The 19496-nt window shown below is 45.6% G+C and overlaps 1 protein-coding gene across 4 annotated transcripts; it reads right to left on the bottom strand.

The window, feature by feature from the left end:
* Window positions 1-3979: 3979 nt before the first annotated feature.
* Window positions 3980-17931, bottom strand: LOC114586303 (phospholipase A and acyltransferase 3-like). 4 transcript variants are annotated; one of them, XM_077919989.1, is made up of 6 exons: window positions 17774-17931; window positions 11156-11241; window positions 10298-10376; window positions 6286-6388; window positions 5075-5343; window positions 3980-4110 (listed from the first exon to the last, which is right to left on the bottom strand). In XM_077919989.1, exons 2-6 carry the CDS (start codon window positions 11218-11220, stop codon window positions 4006-4008), a joined length of 621 nt encoding a protein of 206 aa, XP_077776115.1. In that variant the 5' UTR covers window positions 11221-11241; window positions 17774-17931; the 3' UTR covers window positions 3980-4005. The 4 variants fall into 4 exon arrangements, with proteins under 4 accessions (XP_077776115.1, XP_077776116.1, XP_028565426.1 ...); XM_077919990.1 differs by lacking the exon at window positions 17774-17931 and adding an exon at window positions 13778-13881; XM_028709593.2 differs by lacking the exon at window positions 10298-10376 and having other exon boundaries at window positions 17774-17930.
* Between the last annotated feature and the right edge of the window lie 1565 nt (window positions 17932-19496).

The following is a 19496-nucleotide window of genomic DNA, read 5'->3' as shown; positions in this document are numbered from 1 at the left end:
TTTTAGACGCCTGCTGAAAACTTGTTTGTTTCATCAAGCGTATTTGTAGACACATGATTTAAGTACATTTATTTTAAATGTTTTAATAACAGAGGGGTGTGAGGGTGGATTTACACACACACACACACACACACACACACACACACACACATTTGTTCTCTATATAACTGAAAATGTACACAGCTTGGAGATGTCTGTGTGTGTTGTGTTTTGAGCAAGCGATTAATATATTTCCTAAATAAATAATCCATCAGTCCAGCCATTTTATATTCATGGAATTATTTTACTGATCTCACTTATAAAACATTAGAAGAACAGCTGGTACAAAACGTACCGTAAAAAAGGAGCAGAGTCACCACATCGCTGTTGTTAGTGTAGTAACGGGAAAGCTTGCTGCCCTGTTACAGATTGCAACATGCATTTTAAAAATCACTTTTTTGTTGTTATTCATTTTGAAGATTTAGACTCTCGCCTCTAATCAACGGGTGCCCAAGGTAGCTTTACAGGTTGCAACAATACAAACGCCAAACCCTCCCCTCCCAAACCCTTCGTCCTCTGGGTGATGGATGGCTCTGTTCTGTAGTCCCAGAACAACTGGCAGAAAAGTTAAGGGAGGTCAGACCCTCCCTGCATCTGCTCCTTCTCTGGACCAGTGGAGGAGGCCAGACTGACCTCTCCTTGGATGTGCTTTTTGGGAGGCATCCCTTCTGCTCTGCAGTCCATCATCCTCTCTTGCAGGGACAGGCAACTTGTAGGGGTGGCTGGTACCCACTGGGATTGGTGGGGTGGAAGGCAGGGAGCCCAACAGTAAGGTGACACCAGAGCCAAATGCAGGCGGAGCCAACAAATTTTACTTTCGTCCCCATCCTCCTCCTCTCCTCCCTGCTGAGTTCGACAAGGTGCAACACTGAGGAGTTGGGCAACTTTCTGGATTGGTTGTCAGGAAGAAGGCAGACAGGTGAGGGCTGGATGAGGGCAGGCTGGGGTTGGGGGGGCAGTGCCTCATGTGCCCAAATGGAGCAGACTCCACTGCCAAGAGAGTCCTATGTGACTCTCAGCTGAATTTCATGTAGCTGGAGGAGTCCCAAGGGAGAGGCAGGGAAATGGAAGGAGAGTAGACAAGCCCTCTGCAAGCGACTGATTCAGACCACTGGGAGAAGTAATTTATCTCCCAGGCAGTTTGCTTGGATATGTCCATTTTTGGTTGCTGGCTTCAGCTCCACCCTCTGCCAGTATGTGGCCCCTGACAGGCTATCCCTAAGGAAATGCAGCCCTTGGCAGAGAAAAAAGGTTGCCCCCACCCCAATTGTGATTTTACTAACGTATTATCATTAGCTACACAATAAAACTGACTGATAGCAGCTCCTGGAAGATTCCCTAAAAAGATGTTAGGCAGGCCACTTTCAATGAGCATCAGAAACTGCATCTTATAAGGAGAGATAAAGAGACATAGCACAGGGCAGGGGTGGCCAGCTTCCAAGAGACTACGATCTACTCACAGAGTTAAAAACTGGCAGTGATCTACCCCCTTTTGGGGGTTCACGTAAAAGTTGCTGAGCTGCTTTAGGGAAGAGGAAAGCGACATTGAGCTTTTTTTTTAGGAAGGAAAGCCCTGTTTTTGGTGGTTCAGGTCATTTTAGGGATGCAGGCAAAGATGTTGAGCTTTTTTTAGGGGAGCCAAAGTTTTTTAGCTTCTTTGTGGGGAGCCACTGATCTACCAGTGATCTACCACAGACGTCCAGTGATCTACTGGTAGATCACAATCTACCTGTTGGACATGCCTGGCATAGGGTAAGGATTTCAGCCAAAATATTGGCTTGGGGAGGGGTGAAATCATCAAGCTGGCCACCACATCCATCTTACAGCTATAAGGTCTTCATTTTTGCAGGGATGTTGCCAGGGCAGTTTCTATGTCTGAGATGCTAGAGAAGCAAACACACACACACAAAAAATGGTGTTGGGCTCAGACCCTGAGCACCTCACCTTTCAGTTATTTTTTAAAGTCAAGTTTCTAGTCCTTATGACTGTGAATATATACTTCGAAAGTGTGTGTGCTTGGAAGCTGGAGTGGGTGCTGAATAAGATGCCCAGAGCCTTGAAGTAGGCCTTTGGTATCCTGAATTAGGCTCCTTATCCTTTCCCACTGCCAGCAAAGCCAGCACAGATAGCACAAATCACTAAAAAAAAGTACAGAATAAATTAGTCAGGCACCCTCATTAAATTGTTTTACATGCCTATTGACAGCAAATTTTATTTCAGCAAGCCTACCTAGACATATATCTCACCTATGTTTGTTTGAACAACCTTACTGATTTCCTCAGAATTTTAATCATAATTATTTTATGTATATTAGTTTTTTTAAAGGTAGCTTTGTGGATTTTAGCTGTGTTCTATCTAGAAGTTTATTACATATAGCACTTAGAGAGCTCTTGCCTTATCCAATTTATGAATCTTTCAAAATAAATAAATAAACTAAAATGCAGAATAAGAACAAAATATGCAAATACATGCTATGCTGTATTACTGTATTAGTCAGAACAAAATCAAGACTAATGGACATGACCAACTTAGGTCCATTCATTTCCATGAGCCGAAGTAAAATTTGGATACAATCTACGTGTGCTGTTTAGAACCTACACCTTACCACACCCCCATCTAAATCCAGAGCGCTTTATCGTGCAGTGGTATACAGAAATTCAGCCCAACAGGGAGTGTTAAACAAAAGAAATGAGTGCTGAAAAACACCTCTACCACTGCCAGTTTAAGCTATGCTCTCCTCGTGGTTCATGTTTAGCTACATTTCTGCTACAGGCCTAAGCTACCAACTAAAAACTCCTCTGTTTAGACTTCCGGTCTGCTGCGGAGGGAATGGCGGCGTGCTCCGTGTCGTCGGAGTAAAGAACTACACGGTTCGGGCTGCTAGGGCTCCGGGGGGAAACGCCAGGGCTAGGTGACTCCCCGAAAAAACCCCACGAGTAAGTGGGGGACTCTAGGGGTCCAGCAGAGCGAGAGAACTCGCTTCCCCCTGACCACCCCGTCGCTGTTTGCAGGGGGAGAAGGGAAGAGGCTTTGCCCTTCCCAAACTGGTACCAATCCCTGGCACTGCCCATTGAACAGCAGGAGCAGGACACAGCCTGTGGAGGCTCATGCCCCAAAGTAAGAGCCCCCAGCCATCTTTTGGGGAAGGGCCGTTGAAGCTCAGTGGTAGAGCAACTGCTTGGCATGTAGAAAGTCTCAGGTTCAATCCCAGGCATCTCCAGGTAGGCCTGAAAATGTATCCAGGAGGGATGTCGGGGAATTCCAACAAAAATGGAAGGCAGAAGCAGAAATTGCCGGTGTTTGCTTATTCGTTCCGTGTCCGGAACGAAAATCAGTATGATTGGCATTTGCTGTTGCATTCAGTCTGCAATCAAAACCCAATGGATCACACTGTTCCCCTCCATTTGGATTGTGTTTCCTTTGCACTGAAATGAATAGAATGGGATAACGTAATGACAATATAACTTACACAATTACGTAAATGATGCAAATTGTGTGGTTTTGCCACGGCAGACAGCACGAATGACGTTTGGGGCAGAGGGCGAACTGCGGCAGAACAGAGACAGCACTGCAGTTGACAAATACAGGAAGGGATGCTCTCCTACATCCCTAGTTTCCAGTCCGAAACCCTGGAGAGGTGCAGCCCATCTGCATGGGTAGTGCTGCGCTAGATGGACCAATGGTCTCTAAAGGCAACATCCGACATTCCAATTTTCCACTCCAGGGAGGCCGTGAAGAACTGCTTTAGACTTGGGACTCAGAGAGAAGCAAGCCACTCTCAACAAGGAGTTAAGAAACGGGAGAGGGCGTCCAAGGCTGTGGCCCAAAATGGGAGCAACTATTTTGCTTCTTTGTTGGTTTGTTGGTTTGTTTCCCCAAAGAGGTAATTGTTCAAAGAACACGAAACCTGAAAAAGAAAAAAACCAAGGGAGCACGGAAATCTCAGAATCTCTGTTATTGGTTCTGTTATTGGTTCTGTTGTTTCTTCCTCTTGACCACGGCAGCACCAAAGAGTCCCAGGGCGGCCAAACCCAGCCCTGCGATGCTAACCCCCACCAGGGCATCTCGGACCTGCAGGATCAAAGGGGGAGCCAAGTCAGCAAAGACCACCAAAAGGATGTTAAGTATAAATGTTTAATTGCACACTGAAATGGAGAATGCCTGTATGTATACTGTGGAAAGGGTTTAACATTGGAAATTTCCATTGAAGCTCTCTCTGAGCTCTGACTGAGTTTAGAAGAACTGTTGTTGTTGTCTGCTAGCTTAAACAGGAGTATTTAATCTTAGAGCGTGTGATTAATTTATTCAATTGCAAATCTCCATCTAGAAGGGAGTTGCCCATTAGTCCTTCTCTGGATGATACAGAGAACAAAACAGTGTGTAAATGGGCCTCTCAAGGAGCTGCATAGCTTTAGGCTGGATGTGGGCTAATGCAGGTTATGAGAGAGACAGAGCATTGATTTTTGCTCTGATCGTAACTGTGTTATTTAAGAAGAAGATAAGCATATGCTTTATGGAATTATCTGCATGTCTCATTGGTGTTTTTGTACCTGTTTTGAATAAGTTCTGGTTAGTAAAGCTTTGAATAATACTTATGGGTCTGGACAATTTTTATTCCAAAACAATCCAATGGCTTCATGCTGCACAATGTAAGAGTCCTGCTACTACAGGATCAGGCCAAAGGCCCAGCACCCTGTTTCACGCAGGATGCTATCCTTTGGAAGCTATCCAAGTTGGTGACCCTCACTCCATCTCGTGGGAGCCAATTCCATAGTTTAATTACGTGCTGTGTGAAGAATAACTTCCTTTTGTCTGCCCCAAATATTCAAAAATTCTATTGAGTGGCCCCGAGTTCTAGCATTATGAGCTTGCTTGCTTTCTCCTCCCTCCCCTTCCTATTTCCTTGTGTGCCGTGTCTTTTTTTGAAGACCATGAGCAGGGAGTGGCCATCTTAGATCTGCTTTTTCCTTTTTTGCAAGCTACTCTGAGAGCAGGGCGCAAATGCCATTGAGTAAATAAACAATAAGAATAGTACCTGATCACTCCTGGGCACACCATAGCGCAGCTCGGTGACGAAGTGTTCGCAGTTTTCGCTTGTGACTTTGTACTGCAGCTCTTGGCCCACCATCTCCTCGGCCCGCTGGACGATCTTGGTCCTGGGCAGTGGCGGCAACTTTGTGTCGTGCTTGTTATTCACCCGGTAGCGGTGCTTCCCTGCCACCTCCCGTAGTAGCTCCTTCTTCACCAGCGCCTTGTCAGTTAGGGTCGACATGATGCTAGCGCAGCCTGCTCCTGCATATTCAGCTGGGGGGGGGGGGGTGGAGAGAGAGAGAGAGAGGCTGTGATGGGGGAAAGCTGGCTATGAAAACCTTTTACCCCTGTCCCCTCAATGCTCATACATTTAAAGCACACAGATTCCTTCCCCCAAAGAATCCTGGGAACTGTAGTTAATGCTTCACAGAGCCCTTAACAAATGAATTCTGAGGGGCAAGCCATGTGTTTCTATAGGGCATTCAGTGTGCTTTAAGACATATGGTGTAGATGTATCCCTTGGGCCACCTCAGAATTGAGATGCCTGTAAATGGCGCTCCGTACCACACCCATTAGGGTTTCACTGGCATTTTCTCTCCCCTTTGATCCTTTTCAAATGGAATATGTCATTTGTTGACGGAGAATGTTCAGGTGGTAGCGAGGACACAGAAAAAGTTTTTGGTGCAGCACCAATTTCAACCAGGCAGAGGGCCTCCTTGGTAGAGGCGCCCGCCCTGTGGAACGCCCTCCCATCATATGTCAAGGAAATAAACAACTACTTGACTTTTAGAAGACATCTGAAGGCAGCCCTGTTCAGGGGAGTTTCTAATGTTTGATGTTTTATCATGTTTTTAATATTCTGTTGGGAGTTGCCCAGAGTGGCTGGGGAAACCCAGCCAGATGGGTGGGGTATAAATTGTTGTTGTTGTTGTTGTTGTTATTATTATTATTATTGACATAAAATGCTGAAAACCTTCCCCTAGGCCTATGGAGGCTAGGCCCCTGATTTAATGCCTTTAACTGCAGCTTGACCAGCAAAGATGAGCAAGGTGCTCTCCATGCTGTGAAAAGCTTCATACCTGTAGCATTTTCACAGACCTGTAGAGTTGGAAGGCACCCCCAAGGGTCATCTATTCCAAAAAACCCTGCAACACAGGAAGCAAGCTGCATTTAAGATGCACAGGGGAAGACCATCTTAATCTTACGATTCCTTACAGGGTGGAGCCAGGTGAATCACAAAGCCGTTCCCCACGTAGATGGCCCAGTGCTGGTATCCAAAGCGGAATATTTCAATCAAGTCCCCAAGCTCCAAGTCATCCTGTAAGAAGAGGAGACAAGGGGAAAGAGTTAGTCAGCCACACTCAGCAGCAGCACGTATGGAAATGGGAAGAAAGAACTAGGAAACAGGGGCACTGCCAGAGGCAGCCTTAATTGAAGTCTGGACGATCTGGGCTGGAGTGAAAATGAAAGAGAAGGATGTATCAGGAGTGATTTGGGTTGGAAATTAGTTGGCTTGCTTTCTGTGACATGTAAATCATAAATCTGTACCTATACCATGTGGGGTGGGTCCATTAGAGTGAATTGCACAGAGATCCACCAACCTTAGTCTGCTCTTGGCCAGGACCACCACCACTGCCTACCAGCTTCCCCCGTCATTTCGTGCTGCCCTTGCAGATGAGGACGGGGACATTAGAATTAGCTGGGTCTGCCTGTTATTGGTTCTGGCTAGGGCTGGGCTGGAAGAAGGTACAGGGTTATAAAGGCTAGGACTAGCCGTCTGAGAAACAGTTTCTATCCAAATGCAATTTTTGTTTTAAACGCAGTGTAAGGTAGTCTCTATGGGAGTATATTGTATTTCATTATGGGGTATCAGAGTTTTTAGGGGGTTAACCAGGCTGGGATAGCAGGCTTGTTGGTTTTTGAATGTCTGATGTAGATTTTTTAAATTTCGTTGTTCTGTATGGGACAATGACAATAAAGATTATCGTATCGTATTGTATCATAACCAGTTTGAAGTCCATATTACAATACTGGTTTCGTAATTTTTGACATGGCAATATACTGTATTTTTTGCTCTATAAAACACACTTTTCCCCTCCTAAAAAGTAAGGGGAAATGTGTGTGTGTCTTATGGAGAGAATGCACAGAGAGCGAGAGCTGCACAGCGCCCCTTCAGCAAAGCAGGAGGAGAAACAGAGCCCCTTCCATTTCTCCTCCCGCTTTGCTGGAGAGTCGCTGAGCAGAGAGGGAAAGAATTTTTTTCCCCTTGATCTCCTCTAAAACTAGGTGTGTCTTATGGTTGGGTGCATCTTATAGAGCGAAAAATACAGTATCACAAATCATGATGTGTGTATGCTATGCAAAAATTATGACAGATGGAAAACCATGAAACCATCCAGTGCCTCGACACGACTCCATCCTTATTTCAGACATTGTGATACATTGGTGTATAGTGATGTTTAGCGGGTGATATATCACAATGCTGAAAACCAGGTATCGCCCAGCCCTGGTTCTGGCTCCACCTGTCCCCAGCCACGTTTCCTGCTAGCCTCTTTGCCTACTGCCTTACTGCTCTCCACGGACACTAGCTACTGCTGCTCTAGGTATTACCTGCAAATGCACACCTTAGGCAAACTTGTTCCTATGGGCTCCCGTGCTCCAAATCGTTCAAATGCCTAGCAACGCCCCTGCTAGGGAAGTTTGAAAGAAAAGGCACACAGAGCCCGCAAACAAAGCAAAAGTCAGAGCCAGTGAGTCATGGGAAAGCTCAGAGCATCGCAGGGGCATTCCAGAGCAGTCACAAACGCAGCCCTATGAAAGAGGGCACAGACTGTTTCTGGGTCTGATGGAGGCCAGCTGGAATCCCATTGTTTCTGCTGCAGTTCTAATTCTATCATCCCATTGTAAGCAATTCTTTGGTGTGCGTGTTGTTGTTTAAAAAAAATGCTTTTATCTGTATTGTGTTTATGCCTGCATTATTCTAATGTCTTCGCATTGTGTGCACCTCTGAGCACTCTTGTTGGGGCTTTTGGCAGGGTATGTAATATTAATATGCAAGCATTGATGGCCGAGGACAGAAATATAGAATATTTATTTCAGTTCCCAATTCTGCTTGGGAGCACGCAGTGGAAAGTATGTTTCATTTATTTTGGAGGAAGCTCAATAAATGTAGCACAGTTAAGTTGCTCCATCAGTTTCTGGAGGCTATTTTTCAACCTTTCAAATCATTGATTATTTCCCAGCCTATCCATAGGAGGGCATTATTGGAATGCACTAGATTTATCTTAGATACAGGCAACATTTTTTACATGCTTCTGCAATCAATTGCAGATTGGATACAAGCTCATTCATTTCCTGCTGATGGTTTTTTAAAGGTTTTTTGGGGTTTTTTAACTTTCTGCACAGAAATAACTTTCTTCCACAAATATTCAGTAAACAAAGGGCTGAAAACTTTATTAGAACCCAGGCAGGGCTTCTCCTGAATCCTGCAGGGATGCAAGTCACTATCAGTCAGAGTAAAAAAGTAAAACTGAAAGTGCTTTTCCCCTAAGAGGCTCCTTTCTAGATTCCTATACTCAGCAAAGGAACATCAACAAATTTCGTCCACAAAGGATGCCACCTGCACTATTAAAAGATCCAGTCTACAAAGCTAGTCTCCTGTGTAGTGATCATCATTTGTGTCCAATTCTAACCTTACTCAGGAGTCCTACTCTAGTCCTACTGAGAGCCAGAGTGGAGCAGTGGTTAGAGTGTCCAACTAGGACCTGGGAGGCCAGAGTTCAAATCCCTACTTGGCTATGACACTCACTGGGTGACCCTGGGCCAGTCAATGCCTCTCTTAGGCTAACCTACTTCACAGGGTTGCTGCAGGGATTAAATGAGGATGTCATCTTGAGCTCCTCAGAAAAAAGTGGGATATAAATGCATACATGAATAAATAAGAGCAGACCCATTGAAATGAATGTACATAACTAATTTAGGTCTACTCTGCTAGGACTATCTTTGGCTACTAATTCCAGAAGAGCTACGCTGCACAGCTTCGGCTGCAAGGTCCCAAAAAGGAAAGAGAAACTAACCTTTCACAGGTTAGTCAGAGGCCACAGAGAGAGGCACACACCAACGCAAACATCACGACAGAGTCAAAGTATTTTACTCCCAAGCAGTGGTGTAGCATGGGGGAGGACTACAGGGGCGACTGCCCTGGGTGCAAAATTCTGAAGGGGTGCAACCAGGCGCCCCCACGACAAGCTCTCTCATCGATGCCGTGTGGCTGAGCTTCTGCCGCCTTCCAGAGCTGAGGGGAGGCAAGCCAGGATTTGGGGCTGGGTCAGAGCCTCCTTCTCCTCCTGGCCAGCGAAGGAACGCCTGCATGCACCATGTCCCTGGGCTGGTCATAGGCAAGGTTAGGCTGGCTCCCCCTTGCGCACTGCACGGTGCATTGCAGGGGGTTGGACTAGATGACCCTGGGGTTCCCCTTCCATGGTCCTATGATGTGCTGGGCCCGCAGGGAAGGAAGGAGGGCAAGTGTTCAATGGACACACCAGAATCCGCAACCAGAGCCAGAGCACAGGCAGAACCGGTCTGGCAAGTGTCTATTAAAAGCAGAGCAGACCTGTCAAAAAAGGGCATCTTCTGTGTATAAATCAGGGAAGATCTGTGACAATGGATTCATTGGGCCAGGAGAAGCAGCTAACAGGTATTGACAGGTACCTTGAGTCACAGGAGACAAGTCATGCTCTCAAATTTATGTTTGTGATGCTTGAGTGGTCTTTGGCTATGGGGCTGGGCAATTTCTAAAGTCTGTAAAAGTTGTCACACACCTTTGTTCTGGGTACCCTCACCCCCTTGCAAGGTGGGTGGGGGACTCTTGTTACAACAGAAAATAAATATTTTCCTTGATTTCCTCAACTTTTTCCAGCCTACACTCATTTTTTTCAGACTTAAGGGATACTGGATCTCTCGATGGGGAGTTGGGCTGTAAAAGTCCAGCCCTCATTTTTTGTATAACACAGGGATGGCTTCCCACATTTCAAAGGGAATACACTTTATCACTGGAAAAAGATGGGAGGAAGGGGTTGCTCTAAGCACCATTTAGTCCAGAACCCAAAATCATCTAACTACACCACTGTTCTCTCCACAATCAGCCAAAGCAACAGATCACTTCTGCGCCACACTTTGTTACCTTAAAATAATGATCCAGTGCCCACCCCCAACACAGCTCACTTACCACATCAAATTCTGGCACCCTGCTGTGCATCGCCATGATCACCAGGACTGCCACTTCCTCCTTGTCACCAGGGTAGGAGCTTTGCAAAAAAAAAACCCAGGAGCAAAGGGCTCGAAAGTTGACTAGAGCTAAAGCAGGAAGGATCCTGACTGCTGCCCGGGACTTAACAAACAGCTGGGAACAAGCAGGGACAGGAAACTCTGCCACTAGCGGAAAAACAGCAGACTCTGCCACGTCAAAATAACTGTACAGTCCAGTAAGGGACTATGTCCAAATTCCTAATTACTCACAGCAGATATTACCCATGATGAGGACAGGGTCCTTTTTCGAAAAGAGAAAGAAAAAGTCAGCTGTGCCAGGCAGGGCAGGGCTGAGAAGCAGACAACAAACAGGACCCGCTCAACAGGAGGAGCCTCAAGCATAGATTAAGCAGGCGTCTTTCCTGTTAACCTTTACACATCTGCTGAAACCTTTCATCCGCTGAAACTTAAGACGGTATTGCCAGTCTCACGCTCAGCCAGTCCTACCTGAAAGAGTTGCTATAAGAATAAAAGTGAAGGAAGATCAATATATATGCCCTCCTGAGCTCCTTGGAGGAAAACCAGAAATCAAATAAATGTTTAAAATAAACCTATTCAGGGCCAGTTCCTTGTTTGAGGGGACTCTGGGCAAAGTGCCATCTTCTGGGAGGTCCTATTACATTGACAGGCCTCTTCAGGTCTGCCTGGCAATAATGGCGGCAGCGCTAATCCATCTTTATTTCCTACAGTGCCCTGGGGTGCTCAGCGTAGTGTCACTCTTGAGTACAAAGAGGGGAGCTCAGGGTGCTGTGAAATAAATAAACTCAGTGTGCCTTACCAGATTGGGAGACGGCGGCCTGGAAAATTTATGGTTGCTCTTCCTTTTGACATCCATGTTTCCATGTGCAACAGCTAAGGCAGTCCCTGTGAAATCAAATCCGACAAGTTACTTTTTAATGCTCCTGATCTGCTTTTTGGAGCTTTTTGGAGAAGATAGATTCACTTTGATTTCTAAGTAGGCCCTCAAACCTACCTAAGGTTTGGTAGGTTTCTTAAAGGGCAGGGTATATAGGGTTTCCATTGCTGCAGTTGCGGCACTGGATTCCCTGAGGTTTAATGGGGAGAGGGGATTTTTAGCTTCAACCATGGGAGGGATTATGGTGCTGGAGGAGACTCTTGAGAGTCCCATGATTGCAAGAAGATCAAACCTATCCATTCTTAAGGAAATCAGCCCTGAGTGCTCACTGGAAGGACAGATCCTGAAGCTGAGACTCCAATACTTTGGCCACCTCATGAGAAGAGAAGACTCCCTGGAAAAGACCCTGATGTTGGGAAAGATGGAGGGCACAAGGAGAAGGGGATGACAGAGGACGAGATGGTTGGATAGTGTTCTCGAAGCTACCAGCATGAGTCTGACCAAACTGCGGGAGGCAGTGGAAGACAGGAGTGCCGGCGCGTGCTCTGGTCCATGGGGTCACGAAGAGTCGGACACGACTAAACGACTAAACAACAACATGGGAGGGATTCTCATTTTTTCGTTTACTTCTCAGTAAACATGTGCCCTGGTAGGATTGTGGCAATTCTGCAGCCTGATCTTTTGTATTCTTTTTTGGGAGCAAGTTTCCCAAGGCTGAACTATGGGCAAGGCTTTACTCTTGAGTCAGTATGCATAGAATTTCAGCTTTAATATTTCAGTGTTGATTTAGAATAAAAATAACTTTTATTTAGTTGCTTTTTAAAAAAAAGAATTGTAAAATGGCAAACTAAAAGGGGACTTTTTAATTTAAAAAAACCTACAGCTATACGCTACTTCAGTGTGGGAGAATCTGAGCATTTTCTTCAAACTTCAAAGGTGCAACAAGGAACAGTCGCTGCCAATGTTAGGTTCTGAGAGCGATGAATCTTTCCCAGAAATCCTGTTCAGCTTTCTTTCTTTTTTTATTTCAGACAAGTTGACATCAGGAGGGAGCAGGAGCACAGAGGTGTGAATTAAAGTGTGAGGGAAGGCAGCACAAGGTGGAAGAAAGCAAGCAGAGTCAAAAAGGGAAAATGAAAACGAGACGGAAAGGCAATAGCAGCAGGTGAAAGGAAGCAGGAGGTTAGAAAAAGAGTAGAAATGTTTGAGAAGGTAAAGAGAATGTGCCGGAAGAAGGGGCGGCAGGGAAGAGGCAACAGGTAGACAGACAGCTGGTGACAGAACGGATAGTGAAAGCAGGCGACACACATGGAAGTGACAGGAGATGAATGGCTGAGGAGGCAAAAAGAAGGCAGACGATGAGAGAGGAACACAAAGGCAAAATAGGGTGGGGGACAAAAAGTGCAGGAAGGCAGGGAAAGAAAAAGGCAGCAGCAGCAGCAGGTGACAGAGAAATAAAGGAAATGATAGGACTTTGGGGGGTAACAAAATGCATTCACAAATAGGAATGATGACTTGCTGTCTTGCACAACCACAAGCTTCACTGAGGAGAAAACCACTGGAAATCAAAGCGAGGACATAGCTACGAAAAGGGTTCAAATGTTTAACCAACAATACATGAAATACTGGTTCACTTGTATGGGGGGACAGGACGGACAGTATGTCAACACCTCAGTGTGTGATATGCAGTTGAAGGGACAGGATACCCAAATCCTGTCTGAAATCACCCCAGGCTTCAATAATCACACCAGGCCTCAAAACTATCCCAAACTCCTTTTGTCTTCTAAAAATCCAAAACAGCTTTTCTCTGCTTGTCTCTGTTTTTCTCACAAGATGCTGTGCATAGGCAAAATGTTACTTTTAAAGGCTAATGAATAGGCTCTGTCATTGCCAAGAATACTCAGGCCTGAGAAACGAATCTTATCTCATTCGGTTGCAACATCTTGGACATGCTGAACCACCAGGGCTCCTCGACCCACCCCCTCGGCTTCTCATTCCCCCTTTCCTGGGAAGAGTCCCAATAGTCCCAAGACAGGAGCTTTCTGTTCATGCTCAGAGGAACTCATGGGGCAGGACTCTGGAAGGAGGAGAAAGGAGGAGGGAACTGGAAAGGGGTATATATGCTTGTGCACATGATTGTAAACTCGTGCATGCTTTTGTGGACTATCACACTTGCTCCTTCTACCAGTTCATGGATGGTAGAAATAAAAAGCCTTTTCTCCGAAACTATTCCTTGAATGTCTGTTGACTCCCACTTCCCTTTCCCAAGCGCAATATTTTTCCCACCCGAGGGCAAAGCCTCATAAGGCTACACAGTGAAAATGTAAAAGTCCCAGGTTCTGGGGTTGGGAGTCCAACGTGGGTCTGGACAGACTGAAGATGACTGCTCTAGAAAGGTTTCGTTTACCTTCGTTCTGACTTTTAGCATTTTAAAGCCTGCTTCGCAGCTGGGCTCGATTGCTAGAGCTACCTGTTTTATAAGCAACCTGCTCCCTGTGTCATTGCTAACTATGATCCAGACAGGTTGGTGTTGGGCCGCCCTACCTTTGAAGAAGGAGGTCTGGCGAGGTGGCTTTTTGCTTCTTCTCAACCCTACAACTCCTGTCCTGAACGTGCCAGGGGGGCCCCTGGTGGGCACCCCCACTTGGTCTCCTTTGGCTTGCATATGGGGTGCGTGGAGTAGGCCCCCTGGCTTTGCCACCAGGCTTTTAGACGTTCTTGCCAGTTGCTTATCATAAGAACAAGGAGGTTGGGGGACACAACCCCCAAAGCCTTTGGGGATGGTCCCCCAGGGACGGTTGGCTTTCCCCATCGCATTATTTTCCGGACGTATCACTCGGCCCCTCTCTGATTCATCCCCACAGCACACTCTCTTCCATACTAGGTTCAGACACTTCCGAGTGGAGGCAGCAGTTTCCTTATTCAGTGGGTATTCTTTCCGACTCAGCACTGAAGGTTCCTTCGGGACTTTTGTCATTCTCTCAGGTCCCGCTTTCGCTGAATTTTGGGTTGGAGGTGTCAGCAGAAGCACGCTGTTCTCACGGAGCAGAGGCTGGAGTGGGGCTGAGGTCATGGCTTCTGCGGTGCCCCCTTCTCGAGCCATCAGGGTCTTTGGCTTCTGGGTGGCCTTGTGGCAAGGGCCCCTGTCACAGATCCTCAAAAAAATTTCAGACATGTCACTGGTCTGATTGGTTTTTTTCCAGCACAGCTGGAGGTGCCCATTGAGGGCCTGAAGAATTATGACAGCCTGGTAACCACCGGCAACGGGCCTAGTAGTAGCAATAGTGACTCCATTTTGCCAGGGGCTCCTGATTGGACTGTTGTTGTTGTTGTTTAACTTTTATTGATAAATGCAATACTTACAAACACAAACCAGAACACTAAACAAACTTATTATACATACACCTCTCGACTTAGATTACAAAAAAAGAAACAAACATACAAACTAAACATGCAGATATAAATTTTGACTTCCCTCCGCCTATATGTGGCTTCCTTTGTTTCTTTTCTTCTTTTCACTGTGTTATCAATATTATTTTTTACTATCTCATCTTATACCCATTTCTTCTTAATTTTTTACTCTATAAGTTTCATTCATTGCATATTGATATATTAATACCAGAACAATGTTTTTGGATGTATTCCTTCACGCAAGTCCACTCCTTTATCAGTTTTTGGTCTGATTGGCCTCTTAACACTGCTGTAAGTCTTGCTGATTCTATCAATCAATCAATCTTTATTACGGTTCAGAGACCCAACAAATCATTACAAATCAATACACAATTCATACAGCCTACCTCCAGGTTAATCAAGCATTTTGTTTAGAATATAGGGCTCATTTGTTCTTGCAACCACCGATAAAAACTTTGCCACTGCTAACGTTCTAGCTTTTGTCCGGTCTTCCAGTAGGAACCTGACATAGTGAGCCTCTGATTTTCCCGGGAAAGGTACCAGCAAGGGTAGTATCAGTTCAGCCCTGGCCTGCTCATATTTTGCACAATGCAACAAAATATGATTTATGGAATCGATGTCTTGAGCACACGAGCAAAGTCTATTGGTCTGTCTCCCCCCCCCCCCCAACTGTATTACCTGGGTTATGAAGGCGCCCAAAAGGTTTTAAAGCAAAGATTATGGGACAATGCACACAGTGACTTGCTGATTCTATATATTCACAAAATCTTATTTGCCATTCTCTTATTGAGGGAGTTTTTCCCCCCTTCCAATTTTTTGCTATAATTATTCTGGCCGCAGCGGTTGCATATAAGAAAACTTTTTTCCTAGCGGCAGGAATGTCAGTCGATATAATTCCCAAGAGGTATGCCTCTGGTTTCTTTTTACATTGTATTTTAAGCTTTTTTAAAAAAAGTTCCTCTTGAATGTCACTCCAAAATTGTTTAATATACACACACTCCCACCACACATGATACATGGTTCCTATCTCTGTTTTGCATCTCCATCACAAATTAGATTTTGATTTGAGTTTGAGTCTCATCAGCTACCCTCACCTGGTTTAGCCGGCCAGTTGAAGCCATTTCCCAGGGGTGTGGCTGCTGTCGCATGGTGACAGCTTCAGGGAGCCACAGGTGAGAGATGAGTTCAGGATAAGGACCAACGGTGGACAAACTACCCTAGAAGAAGTAAGATGTGTCTCCCGCCAGAGGTACTACCTCTTCCATAACACCCCGTAACGTCTTGTTCATTCATTCTAGTACATTTCGTATTCTGTTTTGTAATATATGTTTGAAGTGAGTGGACACAGCATTAATTTTGGGAGGGCCACATATTTATCTTTGCAGTTCCTGAACCACAAATTTACCTTGAAGATATATTTCTGGCAAAGGATTAGTGCTCTGATCTTTTATGCAGCTTTCAGGGTCAGGATGCTAAGCGTTCTTTCCAGGTCACATTTGAGATAAGCTGTTGTACCAGGATCAAAGGTGGTTCATGAGGAGTACATACGAAACTCATGCCATGAGCCATAGAAATAAGACATGTACAAAGTTCAGACTAGCACCCATCCTTACAAGCCAGAGGCAAAAGTGAGCGGAGCAGTGAATGTAAATGCTACCTTTGTGCAGTAACCTAATTTCTACACACCCTCTCTATCCAGCCAAGCAAGAGGCATAATCAGAGTTCGAGGACACATTTCAGCCACGTGGAAATATACAAGGCAGGCACAGAGCAGCATGTCTTTGCCCTATCCTATCCAAGAGCTTCTCAGGTAGTGTGTGTGTGTGTGTGTGTGTGTGTGTGTGTGTGTGTACATCAGCTGAGCCAATCACACCACTCTCCTTGTCAAAGATGTGCCCAATGCTCACATGCATCTCACATAGCTAGCTAGCTCGCTCCCTAGCCCATCACGTTACTTGAGGGGAAAGTGTTTTCACATAAAATCATGAATCAGAGCCATAATCCTTCCTTTGCAAGGGGGTTGGGCTAGATGATCCCTGTGGTCCCTGTCAACTCTAATATTCTAGGATTCTATAAAGTGAAAATGGAGAATCATAGAGCTGAAATAGGGAAGGGCCCTGGTGCAGGAGTAGAGCCTTGCATGCAGAAGGTCCCACATTCAACCTTCAAATTATCCAAGCAGGGCTAGAAATGTTCCCTAGCTAAAATCCTGGAGAGCTGCTGCAGGTCAATATAATGACTGGACTGAGCTGGATAGCCCAATGGCCTGACTCTACATAAGGCAGCTTTCCTAAGTTCCTAAATTATAAGAGGGATGCAATCCACACTTTGCAGGCCTCCCTGTAACATATATGGTTATTTCACTGTCTAGGACTCACCAAAAACACTTATCCTACTACCACCCTCACCCTGCAGAAATGCGCTTTCCCATTTCTGCCCTCTACTACCTCACTTTTTTAAAAAATGGTGCTGAAACTTCGAACAGCAAATAAAGGAGGAAGGAACTTCATGCATTCCTGCTATGAGCATGTCAAGAGTGCTACTGTCTTGAGGCAGACAACAAAACTGCAGGAGGTAGTGGAAGACAGGCATGCCTGGCGTGCTCTGGTCCATGGGGTCACGAAGAGTCGGACACGACTAAACGACTAAACAACAACAAGGCAACAGTCCAGGTTTTTTTGCAGCACAAAGTATCCAAATTGACAGCCCTTCCTTATATATAAAATGCATAATCCAGAAGACAGTGGAGATCTTAATTGTGTGACTTCCCCATTAAGTAGAAAGGCAGGTCCTCAAAAAATAAGCACGTGCATTGCACGCAGCATCGATCCCCGACATCTCCAGAGATGGGAAAGACTAGTCTAGGTAGGAAGTCCCTGGGTAGCTACTACTACCAGTCTAAATTAGCTAAACTGAGCTAAACCAGAGATAGAGGAGATACGGCCCACCAGGCGGTGCTGGACTACAATTCCCATCCTCTCTGACCATTGGTCATGCAGGCTGGGGCTGATGGGAGTTGGAGTCCAACAGCCCCTCGACGGCTACAGAGTTCTCCAATCCTCAGCTAGAGGGGATCGGTGGTTTGATTCAGCACAAGTCAGATTCTAGAAAGAGAGACGCAAAACAAACCTTTAGCCGGGCGGCAGTCCTGCAGCAGCTGAGAATATCCTGGGCCGAGAGAAGAGCAGAACCAGGAAGGCTGCAAATAACAAACAGTGACGTCATGCTAGCTCTGCCTCCTCCTTCTGTCATCTGGGGAAGAGCAAAAGGAGAGGGGGAAGCGGGGGATTAAGGCCTGGGGTTGCCGCCCCCTGGTGGAGGAAAGTTTGTCTGCAACATAAAAAAAATTCCTTCCAGTAGCACCTTAAAGACCAACTAAGTTAGTTTTTGGTATGAGCTTTCGTGTGCATGCACACTTCTGAAATGTTTTGACTATGGCAGACCAACACGGCTACCTATCTGTGTCTGCAACATGTTAATTTCGTGGCTTAATTCAAGTTTAAAGGAGCCTCTCTCAACCTTGGGTTCCCAGGTGTTGGACTACCCTCCCATCATCCCTGATTGCTGCCTCAGCTGGCTATGGATGATGGGAGTGGTAGTCCAATGGCACATGGGAACCCAAGTAGGGTTGCCGTATTTCAAGGAGTGAAAATCCGGAGACGAAAGTTGGTGGTTGTTGAGCTATTCTTAAAGAAAATCGGCCAAAGCGACAGTGCCGAAAGTGCTTGCCATGCGTCCGGATTTTCCCGGACACCGGTTGTGGTTCTGCTGTTATGTTCCAGAAATTCCGGGTGAATGAAAACCCTCAGGTTGAGGAATCATAGAATCAAAGTTGGAAGGGACCCTGAGGATCATTCTAGTCCAACCCTCTGCAATGCAGCTGTCCCATCCAGGGATCAAACCTGAAACCCTGACATTATCAGCACTACACTCTAACCAACTGAGAGGAAGGCTGCTCTATGCTGTATTTTGCGGGAGGGATTTGGGTGCATATACTTGAAATATAGATTTGCACATTTATTTACTATTTATTAGTTATTTATAACAATATTTGTATACTGGTGTATCATTCACAGCAATAAAACCATAAAACTGCACAACAAAACCATAAAAAGTGTGGGGGGGGGTTAATGGCATCAATTAACCATTGCAGAACGATGTGTTCTTAATTGCCTGCATAGGCCTGGTGGAATAAGAAAAGTTGTGTCGCCCTACCACAACAAATCCATTAAAAAAAAAAAGACTTTTGTGGTTTGGAAAGTGACAAGGAAATGAACTGAGAAGTATTGTATGAACGAGATAATGGGAGATAATGGGGGACATGTAAACAGCCTCAAGCAAATCAGGATGACTGCACATTGTAGTATAACAGCCCCATAAACAAATCAGAATGAATGCCCAATGAAGGTCATCCACAGCACCCTGCAGACCTCCTTGTTAATGTGCATTCACCATGGTTTATGTTCATGGTAGTATCAGGGCACTTCCAGATGGCATTAATGCAGTAACACTGCAGAAACATCACAAACAACTAATAAAGCAGAATGATGCATGGACAATCCGGCATAAACCCTGCCAGTGACACACTATTATTGCAGCAATGAAATGTTGCAGGACACACCTGCAGAATCAATCACCAGCCTGGAAGGGTCCTTTGTCTAACTACCACGAGACGTTTGCACGAGCAGATCAGGACAAAGGCTGGCGAAGATCCTAAGGCTCTTTGCCACTCCAGAAAGTAAGTGCTCCCCTTTGGGTGTGAACAGTGGTGTACTGGAGCCGCGATGAAGCAATGGAGGACCTTGGTCCCCTGTAAAAGGTAAAGGGACCCCTGACCATTAGGTCCAGTCGC

This window comes from Podarcis muralis, chromosome 16 (assembly GCF_964188315.1).
Source record: "Podarcis muralis chromosome 16, rPodMur119.hap1.1, whole genome shotgun sequence".
Lineage (NCBI taxonomy): Eukaryota > Metazoa > Chordata > Lepidosauria > Squamata > Lacertidae > Podarcis > Podarcis muralis.
The sequence above is the reverse complement of the archived record's forward strand: the minus strand, read 5'-3'. Positions and strand labels throughout refer to the sequence as shown.

Bases quoted from the DNA above. Each gene is read 5' to 3' on its own strand.
- LOC114586303 (XM_028709592.2), bottom strand. From the start codon at position 14,408: ATGTCTGAAATTTTTTTGAGGATCTGTGACAGGGGCCCTTGCCACAAG. The intron at 6,389-11,155 runs GTAAGGCACACT...CTCTTCTTACAG, and splicing joins GGCCGCCGTCTCCCAATCTG to GATGACTTGGAGCTTGGGGA. The intron at 4,111-5,074 runs GTACTATTCTTA...TTGATCCTGCAG, and splicing joins GTGTGCCCAGGAGTGATCAG to GTCCGAGATGCCCTGGTGGG.